The sequence below is a fragment of the Branchiostoma belcheri genome, unplaced genomic scaffold (assembly GCF_001625305.1).
Source record: "Branchiostoma belcheri isolate BF01 breed outbred unplaced genomic scaffold, Haploidv18h27 scaffold3, whole genome shotgun sequence".
In the NCBI taxonomy this organism is placed as follows: Eukaryota; Metazoa; Chordata; class Leptocardii; order Amphioxiformes; family Branchiostomatidae; genus Branchiostoma; species Branchiostoma belcheri.
The window spans coordinates 4,222,767-4,240,785 of NW_017803909.1; the positions used below are offsets into that span (position 1 = coordinate 4,222,767).

At 41.6% G+C, this 18,019-nt stretch overlaps 1 protein-coding gene and 1 pseudogene across 1 annotated transcript; one reads left to right on the plus strand and one right to left on the minus strand.

The window, feature by feature from the left end:
* The first annotated feature begins 141 nt into the window (after positions 1-141).
* Positions 142-8,089, plus strand: LOC109473610 (NADH dehydrogenase [ubiquinone] iron-sulfur protein 3, mitochondrial-like). Its single transcript, XM_019773533.1, has 7 exons — positions 142-225; positions 465-533; positions 780-901; positions 1,359-1,484; positions 6,077-6,202; positions 6,782-6,901; positions 7,634-8,089. Exons 1-7 carry the CDS (start codon positions 168-170, stop codon positions 7,826-7,828), a joined length of 816 nt encoding a protein of 271 aa, XP_019629092.1. The 5' UTR covers positions 142-167; the 3' UTR covers positions 7,829-8,089.
* Positions 8,090-15,255: 7,166 nt separating this feature from the next.
* On the minus strand, positions 15,256-17,914 carry LOC109473596 (annotated as a pseudogene).
* Between the last annotated feature and the right edge of the window lie 105 nt (positions 17,915-18,019).

The window sequence follows — 18,019 nt, forward strand, 5'->3', positions numbered from 1 at the left end:
AAACAAAGTTTTTAGGACCATTTTAGAGCAAATATTGATATAGGTTTGTCACAAAAGTGTATTATTTTCTGAAATGAGGAAGAAATCATTAAAATGTTTGTAACCCTTCTAATCACGTGATAGTAATCGACCAATCCCAGCCTTCTTGTTCTTCAGTGCTAACCAAAATGGCGGCGAGTTTGGGAAGGTTACTGCACTCCTCGGGAAATTTGCTACGGAACGGGGGTAAGCGTGCCTGTATTGTATTCTGTTAAGCGTCTGACAAGTCTAGAAAAGGTGCTGAGTTGCCTGGTATGATAGATGTTAAACACGGTATCTTTGTTAGAATGTTATGGTACCTTTTTGGGGGGCGGGGTCACCGGTATACATAAGTTTTCCACCCGGTTACCCATGTCAAGTTTTCCAAACATGTATTATATAACGAGTCGTGTGGGGAACTTATATGTTGTTTGTTTTTTCTCCAGCTCGTCTTAAGTGCCAGCCTCTCCACACTGCTGCGAGAGCTCTTTGTTCCAACACTTCAGGTGGACTGAGTAAGTCATACACATGTAAATCTGTACTTACAAAATTATTATGTACAGGTAGTACAGGGTACGTTATAAACAGCTTCAAATTAAAAAAAAATAGATATCTTGCACAAAGGACCTTACTCCAAGTTACAACAGTATCAAAAGTTGTTCTTGACAAAAATTATATGTAAACGAAATGAAAAATGATATGTGCTTTTTTCATACATGCACATGTAATTATGATTAATATTTCTTTATTATATTTGCCAGCTACCATACGGCCCAAAGATGAAGTGATGAAGAACCAGCTGACAGTGTTTGGGGAGTACGTGGCCGAATGTCTACCCAAGTATGTGCAGACGGTCCAGGTTACCGCCCAAAATGAACTTGAGGTATCATATTTGACTTTTCCTTCCATAGTGTTATGTATATTGCTAATTTGCTAGATAGTATTCGTTAACGCTTTTACGTTCATGCAAGGAGGTTAACCTCCTTGGTTCATGTAGCATTATGCAGACTAAAGAAATGTTGCCAACGTAACGAAATGGATTGTACAATTATGATCCAGATGACTTGTGTAGTGTCACAAATGGAGTACTGCACAAATGTACATGTATGTGTGTACCTCAGGAAAGTACAGTATCTGATGTATCCTTTTTCATTTTGACACAAGACGTAGACAAGGATGTTTATAAAAATCATTATTTCTTGCATTAAAGCATAACTGACATAGATTATGATACAAGTAGACAAGGATGTATCTTACAAGTATATGATGTAAAAAGAAAAGTCATTATTTCTTTCTACATAAAAGAATAGTTGACATGATTCCAACTTGTTGCCTGCCAGGTGTTGATTGCCCCAGAGGGAGTTGTTCCTGTCCTGTCCTTCCTGAAGGACCACCACAACGCCCAGTTTGGGTCTCTGGCTGATATCGCATGTGTGGACATCCCCACCAAGCCTTACAGATTTGAGGTACTTCAGTTTTTATGAACAACACGTATTTTATGGGTATGAATACCTACAATACCGGCTGCAATGGCATCATGCCTGTTTTTGAAGGTGGGAAGGCCTTTGTGTATGAGTAACAAGTTGACGACTTTATCCAGGATACTGTAAGTTAATTCTTTTTGTGTATATCTGCGTCCACGCATCACTTCATCAAGTCTCCAAACCTATATGAAGCAAGCGATGAATATTAAAATTTATATAATGATGAAACATATAGATTGTGATGAAATTGCAATATTCAAATATGCTTCATAGAATGTACATATAAATAAACTGATGTGAAATACCTCTGAGTCTAATTCCATTTTTAATACCTACCCGTTTTGAGTATATGTAAGAACAGTATGTGTAGTCCACTTCAAACTCAGGACTCCATCTGGACGCATTAACTACCAGTGTTCCATTCTTGCGTCCAGTCATTACTTTTGTGCAATGGTGACTCACTACCTTCTTGATGCGTCTGAAATATTGGAGCTCATCAAAGAAGTCTGGACCCTAAAAAAAGCAACGAGAGAGAGGAAATATTGGGTTTGAATCTTGCAAGTATTGGTTCAAGCAATTACTGGTTCGAGTCCCACACATGCCACGAGAGTAGCATTTGACAACCCTGGACAAACAGACCAAGTTGGATATTTGAATCACAGCTGTTGGCATTCTGAAGCTGTTTGCACATTGTAAAGCTGTAGTCCTTTAAAGTAGTTTGTCAACAGTTTTAAACAAGTCAAGACTATATACTGATGGTTATGTTGTGTGTGATGGCCAGCTAAAAGATAGCTAAGTTTCATATAAGTTTTAAAGTTAAAAGAATTGCTCTATGAAGATTGGAACCTATAATACATATCAGTAGAACAACTGAAATATGACAACATGAACACAATCACCGTTACCTGAGCAGCAATCTTTCTCCAAAGCGACTTGTTGAATGTGTTGTACAACATGTAATCCACTGCACTCCAACGTCGGTGATTGTCCAGCTCTTCTGGTGTTGCCTCGTACCTCTTGTAAGTGTAGTGGCGCTTGTTTTCTTTTCTCAAATGATAGACAACGTCCTTAATCTCCCAGCACATTAAGCGTCTCAGGAGAACAGCTGATTCGTCCAAGTGCTCTAATATCATCACAAGGGTAAACTCTTTATCCAGCTGAGTGATGTAAGTGCAGGCTTCTTCCTGCATGTTGTTGGTCAAGACAATAAATATGCAGTTATGAAAAAGGCAAAAGCTGAAAAAGCTTTTTTAGAAAATATTTGCTCAAATAACAAAGCATATATTGATAGATTCCATGTATATGCATATGTACACTGATTCTTTCTGTTTATTCTTAAGATTGGGATGATTTTGCTTTTGGTAATGTTAGAAGAAGAAAAAAAGAATTTGAATTTTTTTTATCTACATTGAGTTACCGGTATCAAATCAAAATACTTGAATTAGGGAAGAGACTTTCTTCTTCCTGATGATAACCCATATGCATGCATATCCAAATATAAGGGATAGGGCAAGATGGATCATAAGAAAGCTGAAAATCCATTTTTACGTCCACGCATTCAATATAACAATGTGTACTCTAACATGCTTCATTGATCATCCCTCACCTCCCTGTCTGCCTTCTGAGCCGGCCATCCCAGGTCAGAGGCCAGGGGGTTTCTGGTACCGTCCCACATCACGTTCACATGGGCGAAAAAAGCTTCTGACTTGTTCCTATAGCTCCAGGGGTTCTTCAGGAAGGTTTTTACAGTGTCTTTAGAATGCTCATCAATGCCTAGCAGCCTGGGAAGGTGGTAGTAGTTCATTTGGGACTTCAGATGGTTGAAAGGTTCCCTAAGAATTGCTGAAACATAAAGTGAACAAAATGTGTAAACTAGAAAAGGTAACATTTGCAAAGCAAATGCATAATGTTTAATTTCACCAATGGTCTGTTCTGTTAATTCTTACTCAAACACATTCGCATAATAGTGACAGGAGTCTATAGCTAAATCTCTCCTACTATAAAATTGCAACATGATGTAACCCAATGCCAGTTACCATGGTGATAGACTGGTTCACGTCATTGACCAGGTTAGAGGTAACTGTTTGGAGAAGAAGAAGAAACTGAGCAAAAACAGTATGTTTTCCTTCGGTAAACATAATTAAACAGTCTCACCTTCAAATCAAAGGAGTATTCCACAATTTACAAATTGTATAAAAGTATACAGATGCAGCAACTAATAAATTGGTAGCAGCATGTAGTGGTCTTTTATGGGGAGATTGTCTCTGCTTTAAACTTGATTCAGAATAAAGGTTGTCACTTACTTATGTAAGGGGTTTCTGGGGGAAACTTGGTCATTAGCCAAGTTTTGTTGTACACAAAGTGGTGCATGAGTGCATCATATTTTTCGTCAAGCGTATGGATGTAGTCCGTTTCTTCTGGAGGAAATGGCCAACTGAGTGGTCCTTGGCCCACAGGCATGAGCACCTTCAGTTTGTTATAGATCGCATATCTCTGGAAGATGTTAATGGTAGTGCATGTTCCTGTTTTGTGGGTCTTTATGAAGACAAACTTCTTTTGCGGTGCACAAAAATTGTAGACCTGCCCCTGTCTCGTACTTCTCAACAACTGTTTTTCATCCCTGCAAGACAAGGAAAATGCACATGTATACTGATATACATGTAGCTATAGGTAATAAAGAGAAATACATTCATGGCAAGTTAACTTTACTACTACTGCATACTCTTTGAAAGCAATATGGTGGTATTTTTAGCTGGATCCTGTCTGTTTACTCTCTGTGCAGTGGACTGTGATAAATAAGTTGTCCACCATGCATGTTTCCCCAAGGGCAAATGCCTCGACTCACTGTTTACAAGCCGTTAAAGCCCCTATTACTTACATGAATAGCTTTCAGCACGTGTTACATAATTGGTTTAGTTGACATCGTAAATCATACACATGTGCTGTGTGCATCCTTGAAAAGAGTAGGGATAAACATGTATATCCAACCTATGTATCTACAAAATGGACCCTATACTATAGTACAAAACATGGGGCCTACAACAACAAGTAAAACTAAAACTAAAAGTAAAAGAAAGAAAGCTAAATCTGGATCTGGATCGAGATACATTCCATTATCTACTGTATGCCCCCAAATTATTACCTGTGGATCTTGTTAATGCTTAGATCAGCTTGTAGATCTTCAGGTTGTATCAAAGAGTTGTAGCCTTGGAAGAATGTACTTGGCGAATATGACTGATGGACCATGGTTAGTAACAACAAAATCATGGTGACTCCCACAACAAGTCCCAGGGAAAAGGTTCTCCTCAATAGCATTACTGATGCTTCCCTTGTCCTGTAACATCAAAGAATTGGCATCATATTCATAAGCAGCTGTATGTTATCAGTGATGACAATCAAGAGAAAATAGTTTCCACAATGAAAAGAATTCAACTTACGGCTTCTTGGCGACCAGAAATGTGATCTGCTTTCATTGAAGAAATGTTCAGAAAATGTAGGGGTGTGAAGAGAGTTCATCCAGTGGAAAACATCCATTATACAATCAAATCTTTAGTGAGACTATGTTTTGTAAAGTCAGGGTACAGTAGATCCCTCAGTTTTCAAGCACTACTTTTCAGACAACCCCTGGATGCCTACGTTACATAGATATGCACACCGTAGATGTTTTCAAAGCCAACATCATTATCTATAATTATAATCAGGTGTCAGATGTCAAACCAAATTTCTGAATGATTCATTGCATTGACTTAATGTTGTAGTAATAAGACCAAGAATCTAAATGTTTAGTGTAACTGCTACATATTATGACCATGTGTTATATTACTGCAAGTAACGTGGAATTAAAAGCAGTTAGTAATACATAGACTTTTGTCTTTAACTTGAACCAATGCAAATGACATCAGCTATACGCCTAAGGCTATCGCTGCTTGACGTCATAACAATTAGTGCACTGTGTAATCTGTGATGTGTTATTAAGTTGTTTGTTCCGGGGCAAGGACCTTTTGAAATACACAACAAGGCTGGTAGTAGGAGATACAGAAGTTTTGTTATTTTTCTTTTATCATACATGTATTTATATACCAACACCTTATATCACAGAGATATGTAGCCATAGTGACTTGCATGGAACCCTGGTTCCATTGATCAATCTTCTTGGTAGAAATGGAAAAAAATTATGGCAATTGTGAACTCTTGGCAGACAAGATTGGCATGTCTAATCAGATCAAATCACAATGTGACAGACTAAAATCAAAGACTGACTAGACCCCTTAGTACATGGATTAAAGCCCTCCATAAGCATGGTCGCATATGGCAGCGCCCATCTCCGTTTCGTAGTTTCTCATCATTACAGCAGGGGGCTAGTCCACTGGCAGTGGTGTGTGTTTAACTCCCGTACTCTTTCCCAGTAGTATGTACCATTTTTAAAGTCTTGAGGTATGACTCCGCCAGGGAACGAACTCATCACCTACATGTACCGAATGCAGGGCGAGCGCTCTGCCCACTTAGGCATTGCAACAGTATACACACATGGATTCACTGTGTTTATCTCTTACTCTCTACCCTCTGTCCTCCAGCTGGTGTACATTCTGATGTCCCTCACCTACAACTCCCGCATCAGGGTCAGGACCTACACAGACGAGATTACCCCCGTCGAGTCCTGCTACTCTGTCTTCAAGGCAGCCGACTGGTACGAGAGAGAGGTGAGGACTACTGAAAATGTTGTTGTCAGAGGAAACAATGAAGCAGCAAATTTGAGAACCTAGGAATTAAAAATTGTGTGGCCTATTAAAGCATGCTTTAAAACGGGGTTTACTTTAACAGTTAGTAGAACAGTGACCGTTTTGAAAGGTAGGAAACACGTAACCTCCAAATTTTCAACGTCCACTGTACATCTTGATCACGGAGTGACTTCTGTAGCTCTTCTGGCCTTGCCCGCCTCCTTGCAGAATCTCATGTTTTCCCGAGACTAGGTTACTCGGTGGTAAGATATACAGTGGTTGTCGAAAATTTGAAGGTACATGTTTGCAAATTGCTACCTTTTAAAACAGTCACTGATTGATGAATGTTCTACTAACTGTAATCTATGCGTGACTGATGAACCTCTTCAACGGGGTTTACTTATGTGTGAAATCTATAGCATTGCAGCATTGCCTATTTGGACCCAAAAGCCAATATAGGGAAAGTGCAACAAATTCATCAGTTACATGTGCTAGTACTAAACACCACCCAGTTATTGTATATACAAGTTAACATAGTGAGATGATCTATGTTCTGCTCAGGCATGGGACATGTACGGGGTGTACTTCTCCAACCATCCCGATCTGCGGCGGATTCTAACAGACTACGGCTTCGAGGGTCATCCATTCAGAAAGGACTTTCCACTCAGTGGCTATGTAGAGGTAAACTTGCTTATTATACAGTACCTAACTTGTATTTATTTTGTTTCCAATCTGTCCAATTTCTGCAAAATTCTGTACATGCTTTCTTGTTGAGTATTTTTAGCTTCCAATGACAATTCTAATAGGGCATGAATCTTATACCACGTATAAATATTGTATGCATTTTCATACAACATTAACCTAGTGATATATACACGCTGTATTATTATACCTATTTCTATTCTAGCTAAGGCCACAACAAGTAATTTTTATGGATAATGTCCTCTAAGGACCCTAAATCTAATGCGAGAGCGCAAAAAAAAACATGGGTAGAAAAAAACAAGATGTCTAGGTTTCAAATACTAGTATACTAAGGGACGACAAATGTTAGGACACAAATTGAATAAGAGTCAGAGTAACAATCAACAAGTATTTTATTTGTCATGAAAACAGCACTAAATTAGTGGAACAGCAGTTGTCTTCCTTGTCCTGTTTCTTGTGCTCATATTTCGCGTTACGGGTTTTACGTTAACCTTATGATTTGCAGCACTGTCGTGACTCTTTGGTCATAGTTACAGGAAGCGCAATTTCTTGTTTTTTTTCTGAGAACAGACCAAAAATCAATGTGCTCGGACGTCATCCAGAAAAATTACTTGGTGTGGCCTAACTTGTGTACATTTTCTGAAATCTTCCTAAGATTTGTGTCAAGTTGGAAATCAGAAAGGGGTTTGACCTGTGTGCTTCTGCCAACAGATAAGATACGACAACGAACTGAAGCGGATTGTCCAGGAGCCGGTGGAGCTGGCGCAGGAGTTCCGCAAGTTTGACATCTCCAGCACCTGGGAGACCTTCCCAGCACACAGGCAGGGCTCTAAACCACTCATGGACACCCAGGGCAGGGGCCACGAGGCACCGCCAGAAGAGACACCAGCAGAGGAGAAGAAATAAGGAAAACTTTGTGCGCTTACTTTCAACGCAATTATAGTGTGAGCAAAATGTTCTAATACCAACTCTCTGATGTAAGTGTGGATACTTAAACAAAGATTCAACCTTGAGAAAATGTGGTGATGAATTGTCAGGTCTAAATATCCTGTAATTGCAAAAGGAACTACATATGCAAGCTTTTGCTTTTGACCAAGTAGTGGCCACATACCCTTGTATTATCACACTTAGAAGACATGTAAATAAAGGTGCCCAGAGAGACTTGGATTGTGTGTCATTTGTTACATTCAATCATAAGTTTAAGGGACATAACCATAATACATCACACTCACAGACAGGTGTTTTAATGACGCAATTTGAATTAAAATGGTAGCATTTTAACCACACATTTGTCCAATCAATTTCTATCGTGGACTATGCAGATAATACTTACTACCGTCCGTAAGTTTTCTTAGCAAGCAGCACATGTTGACTTGTTAAAGACTTGCTCAAACACATTACTAGGTATTCCTAAAGCATAACTCTGCTTGTTGCTCAGTGACCAATAGAAAATCATCTGATACATGAAGAGAATTATTTGTTCAGCTAAGGCCACACCAATTTAATTTCCTAGTTAACGGATTTTTCTAGAAAAATAATGGAGCGGGCGGGCGAAAAAAAAAATTGAAATAAAAACAGGCCTAGGCATCCTTTTATGACCCAAAATGGTACGATAGGAGCCATGAAGTCAACACACCAGGCTGGTTCAAAACTTAAACAATGAATTTGGAACTTTTAATGATTGATACCACTGCATTGAAAGATGGAATAACTGTTACAACTACGAATAGAAGAAAAGGACTGTTTTCTACTGTTCAGGGCAAAATACATGTATAATATTAACCATAGATATTTAATCAGAGGATCTCTACACTTCAAAATTCAACATTTGAAATAATGCTTTGTGCCTGTGTGTACAGTTTTCACTAAGCAGCTACAGCATAATAGTGAAGTCAGTACTGACCAAGTTGTGGTGTAATTCATATTTTACAGAGAAACGGTCCCCAAAGGAGACCTGGGCATTACCAAGAACTAGGGGGGACCTGATTGCGTTGTGACTTTTATACTAAAGATACATCTGTGCTTCTACATTAATAGTAGAAATTAAAACAAAAAGTTTTCAACAAGTCGTGGATAAATCTAAACAACATAACTTTGAAACATTGGGGAAGTAATGTCCAAGCAATTCCTTTGCAAGCAAGACACAATCCAAAAGATCTGCTAGGAGATTATTCCGGATAAACCAACTGGCGAGGAAAAATTGACACAGTGTTCTTCTCTTCACTAGTCACAACTAACTGTCCGTTTGGTCCAACAGCGATACCCCAGGGCTTTGCGACTTTAACAACAGTGCGGACAAATTCTCCAACGCTGTTAAACATGTCTACGCGCCCCTTTCCAAGATTCGCCACGATTATATGCCCAGATGTGGCCACACAGATACCTCGGGGTTGACTCAGTCCGTCCCCAAAGCTCAGTAGAAAATGTCCGGACGAATTGTACACTTTCACCTTGGAGACTCCAGAATCGGTCACATAGATTTTCCCTTCCATGTCCGATGTCACGGATGCGAACCACTGACGATGTTCACTCTTTCCACATCTCCGATAGAACGTGCCGTCCAGTCGGAACATCAAAATCTCGTCATAGGTGACCACAGTGATTTTCTCCTTTCCCACAGCCACGGCAAGGCTATTACACACGTGACCACAAGGTCTCTCGAACTTGGTCACCGGCTGGCCATTTTGACTGTATTGTACTACATATAGTGACTTAGAGAGAAATCTTCGACCCACTACCCACACGCGCCCTTCTCCGTCTATGGTAACATCGTGAGGCATTATTCTTCTATCGTGTTGGCCGGGCACTGCTGTTTCGAAGAGGCGGAGAAGGACCCCACTCATGTTGAAGACTTGAACCCGTTTGTTCCTCATGTCAGACACGAATATCTCATTGTCAGCAGATATGGCCACTCCGCGGGGTTGTAGAAATGTCCCCGGGGCTGACCCCGCCCCACCAAAAGTGATCGTAGAGTTCACGCCTCCATCAGGATTTTCTGCAAAAGAGCTTTTGGTGTTATGTACGAATTTTTCAAACATTCCAAATTTAAAAAAAAATATATCCCGGCACTTGCAATGACATGACATTTGTTTATGCATTGTCACAGGTACATCCATAGTAATAGGATCTTGTTTAAGACTTTGCATACGCTCTTCTTTCGCTATATAGGTGTGGTGTTCTTGAATTGTATACATCTTCATATGTAGATATCCTATGAGAATTCTAACAATAGACAGGACTGGATAGAGATCGTAACTCTAAAGGAACTGATATCTTACAAAGTTACCTTGTGGTCTGTTGTAGGTTGGCGGCAGTGTCACAGTGGGCAATGGACGTCCGACAGAACCGTTGGTAGGCTTAATCTGAAAACCAAGAGCATGAAGAGTAATAAAAAGTTATCAAGAACGATAGTTTCAAAAGAACGATGGTTTTTATGATAATACAGCTTTGTATCACTGACTAATCCAGTGGAGTGGAGTTGAATGAATGGAATACAACGTTATTACATTCTTTGCAAAATATGTTTTTGTAAATTTCTTGTTTATAAATTATTGTGAATTCCTGATTCTATCTATGCATTTTCCCACTGGCTCGCCAACGAAAACAGACAGCAGGAAATCGAAGATAGGAAATGAGATTCTTTTACCTTTCTTGGACCATTTTAATTTGTCCTAACTTATTGTCTGTGTCCCCCAACGTGCCTCGTACTTGGAAATAACGGAAACACAAGCAAACAAACAGACAAAAACAAAACATCCATACATGATGGTAAGTTAGGTAACAAGATTCATGTCACTAAAAATGAAAAAATGATCATGATAAAAAGTTACACAGTTTAGTCAGTAATGGCTGTCTGAGACATGTAGACAGCAAATCACGGCGCTCACCGTGTTCGTCACGCGGTTTCCGTCGGTACTGCAGCAGACAGGAGGACCAGGCCGAGGGGTGTAGGTGGTGTTGTTTGTTTATTTGTTTATTTGATCGATCTCCATTAGTGCGTACAACAATAATACAACACTAGTCTTCCTGGAGTCGTTTGAATACAAACACTGCATTATACTATACATACATACATATACAAGAAGCGAACGTAACTTAAATACAACATGGCAAATAAAATGCAACATAGCAATGAAATGCGACATGGGAAATGAGAATACAACATAGGGTATAAAACTGCTGTGAACTGTGTTCACAGGTGGCGAGAGCTGTGTATGCGGTATAGTATGAAGTCTTCAGTTTTTAGATCATCGTGTATGACGTAAAAAACTAAAATACTGAATGAACAATATCTAGCGACACAAAACCATATGCACCACTTAATTTAATGTAACTTACTTCGATTCGTAGTGAAAACTGTGATCAAAATCATGTTGCACTTTTTAGTCAGCGACATTTCATAATCTCTCTGTGTGACACCACCTTTTATTTATTCATATTTATTTATTGTGGATGGAACAGAAAGGTTCAGTAGCAATCTCGCTGTTTGAAATAAGAGCAGAGATGAGAATATGAAGTAGGTTACCGTGGACATGGTGGAGAGATCGGCCATTGTCTCCTGCCCATACCCGTGGCAGACAGTGTCACCACGGGTGCAGTTGGTGTCCACGGCTGGTGTCGGCTGTGGACAACATAGCACATCGCCAGTAGAGGTTGATCTACTTTGATATATAATCATATATCATACAAATAGTGAATAGTCCGCGCGTGGAATAGACAAAACAATTAATTAACGAGAAGAGAACGTCATGCCTCGCTACAGTAGTGTTCGTTCCACGAAGCTTCAAACAAACACCTTGCAAACTAATTTCCAAGCAGATGTTGGGAGTCTAAACCGAATCTCTTCCCTAGCTGCCCGCTTCTGTACTAACACTCAGAGGCGTAACAGAAACTGGCAGCTAACATCTGATTGAAGATTAGATTCAGGCTAGGAAATAACTAATGCCCGGAAGGGAAAAGAAGCGAAAAGAATACAAAACATTGGGTTTACCTTTGCAACATCTCGCCCTGTGGTGTTGAAGTATAAGACGGCAAACGTCCCCCCGAACGTTAAGGACACCAGGATGATAACTGTCACTACAGCAACGCACACTCGGCGATACTCACACCCTGACCAGGTACATATAACAGAAACTTCGAATGAAAATGTGAAAATGAAACAATGAATGGATGTGTGGAAAAGTGAACAACTAGTTGAGGCAGTCATATCCCGCCTGGGACACACAGCTAGACAAGAACACACAGGCACACATAGACAAAGAACAGACACACACACAGACAAACACACACGCGCGCGCACACACACACACGAGAAACAATAATTTACCGCAAGTTCTGTGATCGTCTTCCACGTACAGTGGATTAGGCATCAACTTGATCGGATTGGGGTGGAGGGGGAATCGCAAGTACATCGGGTCGAGATGACGTGCACTGGAGGAAGGCTGGGTGTCGTGTGTGTGACTGTCACTGGCGTTTGGCCACATGTCATTCATGGATGAGTCCAGTCCCGACAAATTGGTCGAGATATCATTGCTTCTGTTTGAAGCCGTTTTGGTTTTATGTTGCGTCTGTCGCGAATTCAAACCTCTTACAACCACCGTGTCATCCTGGCACATGTATGCAACAGCGTATGGCCTGATGTCGTCATCGTTTGGGGCAATGCCGACGGTTTGTCGACCGGTGTCCGTGGGCCTGTTCACAGCAGTGTCATCTTCCTTGTATCGAACAGCGTATGGCTGGATGAAGACATCGTCGTCACTGCTAGCTGGCCAAGAAGCCGTTTCATCGCCATTTTGGTGTGTAACAGCGAATTGTTGCGAGCAGGTACTAATGTCATCATTGCCAGCTGACCGAATAGCGGCTTCAACACCTTGTCGGTGCGTAACTGCGCGCGGTCGTACGCAAGCACTGCCTTCACCTGTATCAAGTTCGGGTTCTTGGTCAGTATTTTGCCCACACATCCGGTCAGTTTGCGGATACACCGGACTAGGATTTCGAACGTTTGGGCGCAGGGAGTTTTGTTTATACATAGGGTTTGGGAACCAAGCACTCCGTCTGCCTCCCAGAGTTGTTGGTTCTGGAGGATGTTGACAGTTATGCTCCTCGAACATGTTACCGGCATCATCATTGGAAGAACCCCTCCCTTGACTCAGTCTAGCGGGCCCTGTCTGGCGCTGTTTTTCGCCACGAGCGGGCCATGTGTTTGACCAATCTTTCTTCCCATCGTAAACATATTTTGACGCCTTCTTGGTCTTCTCCATGCCCGTTACTGCCATCGTTGGTTGACTTGAGCTACGTAAGACTGGAATTTCAGGTATACGAAACACTAAATGATCTTCACCTAGAACTGGAAAGAGTTGCCTGTTTCTGTAGCTATATAGGCAAACACCGAAAATGTAATGACTCCAGTATGAAATCAAATTAATTATATTCAACCGTCTACTGTGTTTATTATAAATAGAGAAGCAATTTCAACCAATTGCAAGTGCAATGAATTCACTTATTACTTTTTGTTTCAATTTCACTAGACAATTTCCCTAGCCAATTTCAATGGTTGATGTACATTCACGTGGTTGTGAATGTACATCAATACATCTCCGTATAAAAGAGACATCAACACGCACGTAATGGCCATACTCAGTAGTATGTCAGGGCCCTGACACTTCTGAAAGGATCCATAGCTTGTGTGTGTGTGTTGTCGATATTGAGCACCTGGATGTCTAACCTTCATCAAAGCATTAAACAGATCTGGTTTGCTCATGTAGTTACAGTAAAGTATCAAGTCATTCAAAATAGGACAGGCATACCGTAATGAGATAGAAAACAATATATTTCCTTACCCCTCTACAGGCGAGTTAGACTTAATGCTTGAACTTGTAGTCACGCTTCAACTTCAAAGCAGGTGGATCCTACCCGGCTTCAGGCACAACAGTAAGGAGTTGCTTCTAAGAGTATGCCACTCGGGTCTGTGATTTCCGCACTTCCTAGTGAGGTCTACACTCTACATGTTTATTGATACCTGATGACTGACGAGGTCTGATAGGTGGAATTCAAACAAAATCAATTATGCAATAATTATCATAGAAGTTCATTCGTGTTGGTAGTAATCATAGTACACCTACGATGCTGAACTTTATTCCAGCACAAAGGGTACACAAAGATTAAATTTTCGATGATCACTGTCGCCTTCATCGGATAATGACCAAATTGTACAGTGAATAAAACCCCAGAAAAGAGAATGTAATACTTGGGAGCAACCATTTTTTTATGTGGCGGTTCCCTTGTCCCAAATTATGCAGGGAGCAATGTCTTTTACTACTAGTACCATGTTTATGCATTTCTTTTAGTTAGTCAATGTTTACATAAGGTTAAAAAAAACCTAGCTGCCACAAAGAGATAACAAAAACACAAATACATGAGTCACAAATCAAGGCAAAACATGACACTTTATTCCCTCCCTTGAGTCTGCTGACACTGCAGTGACACATCTTGGCTAAACCATTAACCTATTCATTAGCAGCCTGGCCAATTGTTTTACTTCCAATTAAAGTAAACACAGAATGCTGTTATGGGCTGTGCTTCATACCATTAATGATTTAATCACCATTTAATTTCCAAATTTTTGTCAGCCTTCTGAAATTTTTCCAAAGTTGACAGTGCTTAACCTGTGTTATACTGATATATATCAGTCTCTCACTGCCAGCAACTAATTACCTCTCCTCAAGACCAGTTAAGCTAAGGTCCCAATTGGGAAAAGGGGCCCTGGCGGGAAGTTCCCGGGCTGTTTTTTAACACTTTCGGGCGGGACCCCGACGTGGCCCCGCGGGGCACCCTGCGGCTACCGGGATATTTTTTGGCCCGTCGGGGCCCCGATAAGAATTTAATTCTGAGTTAAATTCTACCCGGGCCCCGCTAACAACAAGACGCCGTGACCTCATCGTGAGAACACCGGGAGGTACCCCTCCGGTTGCCGGCATTCCACCGGGACACATTTCTTACGTCACAGACCAGATGAACAGAATAAAGGTGTGTACTTCGTAAACCCGGGTAAAATGTGTGACCTCACAGATCAAATGATCACAACAAATACGTGAATTCTGCATTACGTATAGGTCAATACAAGACATCGTCAGAGAATCTGCTGGGTACCTGCCGGGTGCCTGCCGGATACCGACCAAAGAGGGTGACAAAATTTCTAACAAAATGCTACTGAAGGAAACTTTTAATTGTGACCACGACAGACGATGCCCGCTCGACTCCTGAACCCGGCCGGGGCCAGCCGGGGCTACATCCCCGACGGGCACCGGCGTAATTGGGACCTTAGCTTAACTTGGGCAGGCTAATAGGAGGCAATATCTAACCATTCTAGGCAGTGCTGGGCCTGGAACAAAGACTGGTGACAAGTTATGTGAACTGAAGTGTTAAAGTCATCCAGTACAGTTTCTAGGGCTTGGAAACCCAATTTTTCAAAGTCAATATCGTATTGGATGCCTTTAACGACTGCCATGGCATTCTCACATTGAATTAGATCATTACAGCCAAATGGACAACAATGTTGGGAGACATACATGTGTCTTGATTATTATTTCAAACATGACCACTGGCTTAGATTCTTGAGGTGCCCTAGTACATAACATTTAAGCTAGTCCTCTTGTCCACTCATAGTAATATACAAATATAAGTACCAAAATAAAAGTCAATACTGAAATATCATTGTAACTCGTAGATTCAATTCTATATTATTAGTGAAAAATCTATCCCTTTACTACAAAGGAAACCAAATACAAGTTCAATTTCATGCTACAAGCTGGAACTACTGGCCGTATAGGTTTTGTGGGTCATGAGCACTGGTGGTGAAAATAGTCCTGGTGTCCTGTGAGGAGATGAGTGTTTGGTAGGAGATGTTAAGAGCAGACAAGTCTGCGGCTTCGTACGTCAGGGCATTTCCCTGGCTGTCCGTGGCCACCACCACCTGCTGCAGGTGCCCGGGGAGGGGGGGCAGGGTCAGGTCCGGCTGCACCACCTGCGTGGTGATGGTCTGTTTCTCCTGACGGGGCTGCGGCCGGCTCTTGGACAGCTGGACACCGTGCATCTTGGTCTCGTGGCGCTGCAGGTGGTGCTTGTGCCGGAACACGTAGCCGCACACGCTGCACTTGAAGCGACCCTGGGTGGTGTGTCCGCGGATGTGAGCCTTACACATCGTCTCGCTCTTGAACCTCCACGTGCAGCCCTGCATGGTACACGCGTAGGGGCGGTCGCGGGAATGTACGCGCATGTGCTTGTTGAGTGTGGACTTGTCCGTGTACGCACTCCCACAGATGTCACAGAGCACACTTCCCTGTGAGTGCACCTGCCTGTGGGCATGGATAGCAGCATTAACTGTGGAAGTGAAGTCACACTGGGTGCATTTGAAGATCTTCTCCTTATGAACCTTCCTATGCACTTGGTGCGAGACTTGAATGCCTTCCCACAAGTGTCACACAGGAAGTTCCTCTCAGTTCTGTGTGTTTCTAAGTGGATACGTAATGATCTACTGCGGTGAAACATCTTGCTACACTTCACACAAGGGAACTGTCCCTCTGCATTCGGCTTGGGACCTCCAGTCCTCCGCCTTCTCGACTTCCTAGTTCTCTTTGTGGACTCCTTGCTGGACTGGTTATAGGCAGACAGGCTGGTAACTTTAGCATTTTTGCTGTTGATGACTTCTCTGGGCTGCACATTCTGGTCTCCACTCAGCACCTCCTGATGCCTGTCCTGCATGTGAAGCACTATAGCTGACTTGGAGAACCCCTTAAAGTCACAGTAAAGGCACTTGAAGGCTATTTTACCATACTCGAATGTTGCTCCTTTTATAGTTTCTGTGATCAGGACGAAATTGAAATCGCCCTTCTGGTCCTGTGCAGGTTCCTGTAGCACCTCTGGCACACTGTTTCTCTCACTCTTAGTCTGACACTCAATGGGCTGGTTTTCCGCCATCCCATCATTTAGGTCCAGCTGAGGTTCTTCTAGTATAACAGGCACCCTGTGCTTGGTCCTGTAGTGGTCCAGGAGTACTGCAATGTGGCTGAATGTTTTCTTGCAAAGCTCACATCGATGGACACCAGTAGCTGTAGGGTCTAAAAGAAAGGCACAAAGAATAATTCTTAAAGCAGAGAATAAAAGTACATCTACAGCATGAAATTTCAAAATGTTCTTGGATTGAATTAAAATATAAACGTTGCTGTCAACCAACAATGTGTATGTATGATTGGACTCGGAGAAGTATCTCTGATACAAATGGAGTACTGCTCACTCACTTACTCCTCAATCATTTATGATGACTTCTCCTTAATTGTATTGTGGGAAGAACAACTTTGAGGTAATGTTACTTGTAGTTTAACATTATATGTTAACACGTAGAATCCCTTGTTGACTTACGCTCTGCTCGATGTGCCAAGTAGTCACTGACATCGTTCCACTGCCTGTGACAAACCCCACAGATCAGGATGTCATCATTGCCGATCACGATGGCTGTGGTGGCTCCTGTGTCTGCCAGAGCTGTGATATCTGAAGTGTGAAAGGAGTAAGCAATGTATAAATCATTGTGTATAAAATAAAATTATGTCCTTGGTATGGCTTCAGCTCATATCTTTTCAAATAACTATTAAAGGATATATTATTTGCACCATAGCAGGCCAAAATCGTATCTTCCAGTTAGAACGACATTTTGGAGGTAGTAATTTTATAGTAACGTTACATGTATAAACATAATTTTACTATTTTGATCTGCACCCGTAGCCCCCCTCCCCAACATTCAACAACAAAAAAACATTTCAACTGGTTTTATAGGCAAATTGAGGTAAGCAGCCCACCTATCTCTCTGGTTATGATCTCGGGTTGCTGAACAACTGCCATGTCTGCTCACTAGGCCCTGGGAGATCGGGAAAACTTAACGAGACGCGACAAAATGGACCTCGCGATCGGAGCGTCTTTGCGCGCTTTGGTCACAGCAAATCCAACATGGCTACTCGACCCCTGACTACCCTGGGAACGGGAACTGCGCCCAGTTCAACAGTTTTCTACAATAATCTAAAATCTTCCCACATCCAAAAAAACATA

What these genes read in the sequence shown, in the direction of transcription:
- LOC109473610 (XM_019773533.1), top strand. Translation starts at nt 168, where the DNA reads ATGGCGGCGAGTTTGGGAAGGTTACTGCACTCCTCGGGAAATTTGCTA. An exon ending in CCGCCCAAAATGAACTTGAG is followed by an intron (nt 902 to 1,358) that starts GTATCATATTTG and finishes GTTGCCTGCCAG; the next exon opens with GTGTTGATTGCCCCAGAGGG. An exon ending in CCGACTGGTACGAGAGAGAG is followed by an intron (nt 6,203 to 6,781) that starts GTGAGGACTACT and finishes TGTTCTGCTCAG; the next exon opens with GCATGGGACATGTACGGGGT.